Source organism: Rosa rugosa, chromosome 2 (assembly GCF_958449725.1).
Source record: "Rosa rugosa chromosome 2, drRosRugo1.1, whole genome shotgun sequence".
Classification (NCBI taxonomy): Eukaryota; Viridiplantae; Streptophyta; class Magnoliopsida; order Rosales; family Rosaceae; genus Rosa; species Rosa rugosa.
Genome location: NC_084821.1, coordinates 53,724,091 through 53,732,908, shown reverse-complemented (window position 1 = coordinate 53,732,908; position 8,818 = coordinate 53,724,091). Strand labels below are relative to the sequence as shown.

The 8,818-nt window shown below is 36.0% G+C and overlaps 1 protein-coding gene and 1 long non-coding RNA gene across 3 annotated transcripts; one reads left to right on the top strand and one right to left on the bottom strand.

Moving 5' to 3' along the window:
* Positions 1-903: 903 nt before the first annotated feature.
* Positions 904-4,117, bottom strand: LOC133732344 (uncharacterized). Its single transcript, XR_009857055.1, has 2 exons — positions 3,559-4,117; positions 904-1,288 (listed from the first exon to the last, which is right to left on the bottom strand). It is a non-coding gene; the product is annotated as an uncharacterized LOC133732344 (long non-coding RNA).
* Positions 4,118-4,771: 654 nt separating this feature from the next.
* LOC133732398 (cytochrome P450 72A15-like) lies at positions 4,772-7,679 on the top strand. 2 transcript variants are annotated; one of them, XM_062159943.1, is made up of 5 exons: positions 4,772-5,314; positions 5,803-6,020; positions 6,217-6,464; positions 6,583-6,973; positions 7,160-7,679. In XM_062159943.1, exons 1-5 carry the CDS (start codon positions 5,026-5,028, stop codon positions 7,583-7,585), a joined length of 1,572 nt encoding a protein of 523 aa, XP_062015927.1. In that variant the 5' UTR covers positions 4,772-5,025; the 3' UTR covers positions 7,586-7,679. The 2 variants fall into 2 exon arrangements, with proteins under 2 accessions (XP_062015927.1, XP_062015928.1); XM_062159944.1 differs by lacking the exon at positions 4,772-5,314 and adding an exon at positions 5,626-5,678.
* Positions 7,680-8,818: the final 1,139 nt, after the last annotated feature.

Below are 8,818 nucleotides of genomic sequence, written 5' to 3'. Positions count from 1 at the left end.
CTTTTGAGAGGAACTTCCCTTGCCATCCTTGAAGGTGATAATCAAGTCGTTCATTTAACTTCCGGAAAACCTCCTTCTTGTTCCTGCCAATTGTCGTAGGCAACCCAAGGTATTTTTCATGACAATCCACAATTGGGACCTTCAAGGTATGACTTGATTTTAGAGACCACAATTTGATATTTGGACCTCCAATCTTTTTCAATTATTAATAGATTTTGTCAAGCCATATAAAAAGACAAATAAGGACAAAGAGATAAAAATAGCAAAAAAAAAAAAAAAACTCTTCTTACCTCCCAGAATATAACATTCAATTAAATTTTTTTTTTCCAGAATTTCCTTATATTGCCTATATATTTCCTTTTATAATTTACCTACTGCAATTAAATAAAAAAATAATAATTATTGAATACAAAATTAAATTCAAACAATCTGATTTGAAATTTCCTTAAACTAAATTAATTAAATATTATGATATAGTTATTACTCGATCTTCCAACCAAAAACCCTTGGAATCATTCTTTTAGCAAATTCAAAGGGATTCTAGCAACATCAAGACTGAGAACCTACCCTCTGATTAATTTTGGTGGAAGAGAGACATACTCATAAGAGTACAATATCATGTGATTTTGATTCATTCTTCTTCTGAAGATTGAGTATCCAACAACTTTATATGCTTTTTTGTTTCTATATCTCCGTTGCATTTTCTTACTTGTAGGAAGAAAAAATATCGAGACCCCTATAATGATAGTTCTATGATTTGTATGCATTTCAATTTCTCTGCAAGCTAGAGATAATTTATTCCCTCACACAGAAATGTCAAAAGAGTCCCTACAATCTAAGCCTAAGCACTTGGCCAAAGTGTAGATACCTATGTAATTAGACCAAATGAGATTAAAGTTCCTCTGTAACTTCAACACTCTGTGCCTCTATGCTACTCCACCCTTCCAACAAATCACAACTCTAAATTATAGATTTGCTGCTAACTAAACTATTAAAATAGTAACTGGCCTTCAACCCCATGTTCTGTTTTCGGAAGGAGCATTGAGCACTGATCTAAAAAAGAAGAAAATGAAAAGTAGAGGATGAGTAATTTAAACATAAAATAAGCAAAAGGCTAGTGTGACTGTTTCATATGAAAGGAGGTGAACGGCTGAAAAATAGCCATTATACATCTCCAGGCTCTCCCATCATGCTCTTCTCCAAATGGAAAAAAGGCAAAATCTTCTCGATCCGGTATGTATATGGAGGACTTTCAGAATTGGAAGGATGTTACTCCCCAACTGTAAATCTGGAAGAAGAATGAATCAGAACAAATTGGACATAAAAAAAATATTCATAAGATTGAATGCAAAATCAAACAGACCATGCAACGTATCTGATGCCATAGATAACCACATAAATAAATAACAATGAATTCAAATTCAAATGTTCAACAGCCGCGTCATTTACATAGTATTCATTTAACAACATTAGAGCTCCAGAATAACAAACTGAAAACGATAACAAAAATAAAATTTGTTAACTTCCCCATAAAAGCTAAAGAATTGCTGCTACCGAAATGAAAAGATGCCGAAAAAAGAACAGAATTTAAAAAAACCATATCAGAATTGGAATTGCTGTTCGTTTGTAGACATAAGATGCTAACCCAAATCAGATCAATTAAAATTCAGTATACACTTATAATTTCTTATCTAAAAATATGTATTCCAATGTTTTGGAAAGAACTTGATATTTATAGTTGAACTGAAGTTTATTTAGTTTTGTAAGGTAATCCGATGCAATCAGGGGGTGGTAGACTATGGTTATTGCCAATTAGAAATGCACCAAATTCACATTCATTTGTTGTCATTGATTTCTGTATTTACAGTACTTAATCATGACTACTCTTTCAACATATTTCAAATTTGAAGTAAACTCCAGGCTTAAGAATTTGTTCCAGTAAAAACCATTTTGGGAAATTTGATGCTGGAAATTTTCATAAAGAAGCAATTGAATTGAATTAGTAAAGTTTCCTTATTGTTGCTAGACAGTGCATCAAAGTAAGTAGCACCGAGTGTATCTACTTGCTGCAACAAAATCCAAGAGAGGTAAAAAAGTAATAGTAGACAATTGGTTCAGAGTTCAGATTTGCTCCAAGGAGTTTGTTTCCTTTTTCAGCTATCTGCTTCCTAATCTTTTTCATGCATTTACCTTGAAGAAAGCCCATGCATTCCTAATCTCTTTTGTTCTTTCTCGCCAACATTTGTACGGCCATAACACACACACACTCTCACTCACTCCCTCCAGAATTCAGTGAGAATAAATAGCTCCGTCAAATCAATTGCCCTTTAACATAAGATTGCCGAGTAAGTGCTTCACTTATGTCACTTCCAACTACTTGGTCATAATGCTCTAAAAGCTGTATGCATACAGAAGTGCTAGAAAAAGAACATAAAGGCAGTCCCTAGATATCAATATGAACAAAATTATATATGATTTTTCAAAAATTATAACTGCATAGACCCCTTTCACCAAACTGCCCTTAATCTACAAATTCCACAAAAACAATATGTTTTATTGTACAAATTTCCTGCAATAAACTTACACCTACAGTATCAACTCACAGAACATAGGATTATATAATCACGTTTATTATCATGATGAAGGGTTGGATCACAAACATGATTAAAATAGATAGTTGTTAACTACAGAACAATAAAAAAGGGAGAACAGTAGAAACAGGTTGCATTTATTTGAATTTTGTGCCAAAACTTCAACTTGCAATGCAAAAATCATCACACTAACCAACAAAGATGTATGAAAGTGACAGTAAAACAGATCATAAGAGGAAACTCTAACTAACTGATAACCTTTTCAAGAGAAAAGACCAAAATAGCTAGTTGCTAGGACATAGAATCCAGCAATAAGAGGAAGCTGCCCAAGTTCATATTCTGTATATGCTAATATCTAATACTGGAGTATATGAACTTCTATTTCCTTAAAACTGTTTTGATCCTTAATGAGATCAGAAATTCAGAAAACATAGTACTATATATTATGCCTACAGTTCATCTGGGTTTCTAAAGTTGTTTGCATGTATGTAAATGTAAAAGAAACCTTGGCCGGTTGGCCCCAACATCCCCCGGGAATAATATCACTCCTTGATTTTGTTTGGTTGGCGGGAAAGTATTTCCAGAAAAATATAACCAGGGGTTGAGCTTTAATGAAAATCTACTATTTCTGAGGTGTTCAACTCCCAATCCTACAATCAATTAACGATTTCATTTTTCATTGCATATGCATTTAGGGGAAACAAAGAACAATACAGGAATGCATACAAACAAAGAAACCCAATTCCAACCATTTTGTAATCCACAGAAAATCTCCGTGCAGAAACTATCAAGATCAAAACCCAATAACCAAATTTGGAAACCAGCAAAGAACAAAACCCAGATACCCAATCCCAAATTAAAGCCCCAAACACCCAAAACAGATAAATTTACCCAGATGAGATTCCAGTAAAGAGTGAGCGAGCAAGTAAAGATTTCAAATTGAAGAACAATGAGAGTAGCCACTTACAATATGGTGGCTTGGATTGCAGCTGTTGCAATTGCTGCTGGAGGCCTCAAATTGAAGAACAATGAGTGGCTACCACCATCACTTTCTCTCTACATATAATTAGCAGATACATATCATGAAAACTCCTCGCCCTCTCTCTCTCTATTTCTCTCTTTCCGTCTCTGTGAATCAAACTCTCTCTATTCTCAAAAAATAAAAAATAAAAAGAATCAAACTCTCTCTCCCTCCCTCCCTCTCTCTCTCTCTCTCTCTTCGTGTCCATCTCCATGGACGTGGTGGAAACCAAAAGATGGCGAGATACAGACAGCATAAAACTGAGGGGCAATTGCGCAAAACTCAGGACGTTAAGGGGGCAAAATTGAAAGCACACTATTCATAAGGAATGGTACTGTTCATTAGGAGTCGGAGCTTTAGAGTATAGAACATTAGAACTAGGTAGAAAGGCCCGCGCGATGCTGCAGGTCTTTTAGTCGCAATAATAATTGGTATATTGTTACAAAAAAACTGAATGAGAAAACAAAGAAGAATAGCCAAAAAGCTTGTATGTACGTACATTGATCAGTAGATGTACAAAATGTCTGCTGTTTTGGTTGATTGTTTTTCAGGGACCATTAGCATTACAAAAAACATAGACAATGGTCTTGACAACCAGATGATTATTGAAAAATAAGTTAAAAAAATCTAGGCAATGTGTTTTTAAAAGTCATGTCAAATATTCATTAACAATTATGTATGTATAAGGACACCAAATTACTAAATGAAGTAGTAGCTTCATTTACTTATCATTATTGTCGGTACATGCACCTCTTCTTTATTTGTATTTGTCTTTTGCATCAGTTTTCTTCTAGATTCTTTACACGTGTTCGAGTGCTGGCATTGAGATGAGATTTAAATTTGCTCACCACCACTAAATATAAAACAGTCATGGGTTATAAAACATAATTATAGTCAATCATGATGTTTTATTAAACAAATAAATTTTAAGTATTAAATTAATTCTACATGACGTGTCAAGTTTTAATTGGGTGGTGATATCACTACAAAATAAAAATGGTGAGCAAATTTAAATCCGATCATCGGGTGGGTTAATTCCCCTCGTTGGCAAAAATTCCTTGCGTGATGAGCAAGCACCCGTGGTCAACAAGTAAGCTGACTATTTCAGCGCCAGCGCGCAGCTGTACGTACGTGTTACTACAAGTCTTGGCAGTAGAGACGCTTGCAAAGTTCGATTTGTAGGCTTTGTTGACTAGCTTTCATCTATGCCTTCACACCAATGAATGGAAAATTTACTTGAAGAAAAACTTTTTCTGCTCATCATCGTATGCATGTATTTAAACGAGTTAGTTCTTGATCACTTTTAGTAGTACACAACCCATAAGCCATAACCTCGATCGATCTATTTCTTTCTTTCTTTCTTTCTTTCTCCCTTATATAGCTTAGCTAGCTGGACATAAACAATCGTCAAATATGGAAGTGACAGTGGCTAGTTGGGTAGCACTGAGCCTTGTTTTTGTTAGCATAATAGTAAGATGGGCATGGAATATATTGGATTGGGTGTGGCTGAAGCCGAAGAAGCTGGAAAGATGTTTGAGGGAGCAAGGCCTCAAAGGCAATTCCTACAAACTTCTTAATGGAGACATGAAGGAGAACTCTATCATGCTCAACCAAGCAAAATCCAAACCCATGAATCTCTCCAACTCCCATGACATAGCACCGCAAGTCGACCCTTTCGTCGATCAAACAGTGAAAACTTACGGTATGACAATACTTTGTGATGATTTTCATGATATAATTAATAATTTGTAGCATGTGTGTGTACAATTGACATATATAATATTAATTTGATGATATTAATTTAGCACCCTAGGCAAAAGCATATACATGCACCCAAATATTATTGTAAATTTAGACGAGTACAGCCAAATTGTAAATTAATTAAGATATTTCTAAGTTCGTTCATACACGCAAAAGCATATGCACCCAAGTATGCCTACGTAATACATATGCATACATGATATGGTTTATGAGTAATTTGTGCATATATCTGAAGACTTTTGACAAGGCCAGGTCGGTGTTGTTCCAAATACTTCAGATCAATCAAAATTTTGAATTTACTGAAGGTAAACATTAACCGATCGAACTGACATGGGACGTTTAAGAATTGTACATACGTACCATTATGAAATGAGGTTTTAGATTTTAATTGTACCAAACCCTCACAGGATCCGTTTTGACCTTTTACAGGAAAGAACTCTTTTGTTTGGATCGGCCCCATACCAAGAGTGAACGTAATGAATCCAGAAGATTTGAGAGATGTCTTCACAAGAAAAGATGATTTCTGTAAGCCAGTATCAAACCCACTTCTTCTGTTGCTAGCAAAAGGTCTTGTATTCTATGAAGGTGATAAATGGGCAAAACACAGAAGGATTATCAACCCAGCATTTCATTTCGAGAAGCTAAAGGTAATACACATAATGACATAATTATACTCTAATTATATATTGTTGATATTTTTCATTTTCTCTGATGGAGATAATTTGCGATTATGTTTACGTACGGACATGTTACTGGCTCACCACGGAGCGTCAGGAAACATGCATGTCTCTCCCTCATACTTGGTCAAAGTAATATTGATTTATATTTTGGTGTTTACAATAGCTTATGATACCGGCGTTCCACCAAAGTTTTGATGAGATGATCAAGGACTGGGAGAGCTCAGTGTCAAAAGAGGGTTCATCTGCTGAGTTGGATGTCTGGCCTTCTCTTGAAAATATGACGGCAGATGTGATCTCTAGAACAGCATTTGGAAGTAGTTCTAAAGAAGGAAGAAAAATATTTGAACTCTTGAAGGAGCAAGCAGTACATGTAACAAAAGCCATACATAGCATTTACATTCCAGGATGGAGGTAATTTAATTAGAATTTAAGTTCCCTTTAGATTTATGTTACATAAAAACTTACTTGATCATTACATTCCAGGATCTCGTTCATGCCTACGTTTTCTCATTAAGAACCATTTTTGTAGGTTTCTACCAACTAAGATGAATAGGAGGATGAACGCGATTAACAAAGAAATAAAAGGTATACTAAAGGGTATTATTGAGAACAGAGAGCAGGCCATGAAAGCAGGTGACGCCACTAAAGATGACCTATTAGGGGCACTTCTGGAGTCAAGCTTGAAGGACATTCAGGATCATAGGAAGAACAATAAAAATTTTGGGATGAGTATTGACGATGTAATTGAGGAGTGTAAGCTGTTTTACTTTGCTGGGCAAGAGACCACTTCAGTGTTGCTGGTTTGGACAATGGTTTTGCTTAGTCAAAATCAGGAGTGGCAAGATCGAGCAAGAGAAGAGGTTTTGCAAGTCTTTGGGAGCAACAAGCCAGACTTTGACGGCCTAACTCACCTAAAAGTTGTGAGTATACAATATATAAATAGTTCTATTTGAATTTAAATTTAATTTTCACCAAAATTATGATTTCACATTTTGCTGATTCTAATAGTTGCTTGATGTATTTTCTTTGTAGATTAAGTTTTACTTGGGAAATGGATTTCTATGATGATATGAATTAATTAATCTTGACTTTATAATCCCCTATAGGTAACCATGATTTTACATGAAGTTCTTCGACTATACCCAGCAGTTGTTGAATTTAATCGAACCATTCCCATGAAAACTCAACTTGGGAAGTACTCACTACCCGCAGGAGTCGAAGTCCACTTACCAACACTGCTCATTCACCACGACAAGGAACTGTGGGGTGATGACGCAGACGAGTTCAAGCCAGATAGGTTTTCGGAAGGAGTTTCCAAGGCAACTAAGAGCCAACTCTCATTCTTCCCTTTCGGAGCCGGTCCTAGAATTTGCATTGGACAGAACTTTGCTATGACGGAAGCAAAGTTGGCCTTAGCATTGATTTTGCAACACTTTACGTTTGAGCTTTCTCCATCTTATGCTCACGCTCCTTCGTATCTTATAACCCTTCAACCACAGTATGGTGCTCCTATTATTTTACATCGACGTTAAGCAGTTGTGTACCAAAATAATATCAACGATTTTGCACTTATAATAAGCTAGCTTGTAGCTAGCACATTTTATGCTTCTCTCGATTTCATTTAGCTTTTATTTGATATGTAATAAATTCCAACTACCAAGTTGAATAGGCATAATCGTATTCATAGTCATCAACATGCTTCTTGAATGTTGAATCTTGTGGTATTTCTTCATGGTACATGGATTCTCTACTAGAATTTGTCATACCATAATCTGCTCGATTTATTACCATAGCTGGCCACCTCATTTATGTTTTGATCCAAAGCTTCAAAAACTGAGGCTCATATACAAAAAATATATATATATATATATATATATATATATATATATACACACACACACGTTCAGAAGTGGACGTCCACAAAACAGAAAACGTGCGGACGACGTCCATCCTCAGGCGTCGTTGGCGGCGATGCGGTTGCCGATGCCGAACCAGGCCTCGATGTCGAGCCTCTGCTTGCCGCTGGACTCGTCGATGAAGAGTTCGAAGTCGACCTTGATCGGGCTTGAGGTTTCGGGTGAGGTCGCTACAAAGAACCTTTGACCTCGATCAACTGAGCCTTCGCCTTGATGGTGACGCCGTCCGGGATGCCCATGGTCTCCGTCTAGAAACAGCAGCGCCGCCATCGACGCTTGAGGATGGACGTCCGCACTTTTGCATATGTTTGGACGTCTACTTCTGATCCGACCTATAAATATAAATATAAATATATATATATATATATATATATATATATATATATAAATATAAATATATATATATATATATATATATATATATATATATATATATATTTTGAAGTAATGATAATTTCATTGATAAATAGCGCATGCCAAGAAGACTATTACATACCCACCCGTTGTCACATAACAATGGACAGAACAAGGCTTCGTGGGGGAGCCACAATGATACATAGGATAGGCCAACTATATTTGAACTTATCGCTCACTTATTTAAAGCGAGTCTATTAAACTATGACCCAGCATGCATAGTAAAGTTTAAATAAAAAAACTAACTATAAGGTGGGTACAAAAACCCAACAGTCATTCTGAACCCAAAAGAACCAGGCCCAAAATTTATCTTCCATGCTCCAAGCTCAATTCGCAGCCCAAGAAGCCCATCAAGGCCAAGACATCCGACCCAGACAGAGGCCCAACAAACGCCCAAAATGAACTTCTCTGCTGAACTCCACCATGACGACGGCA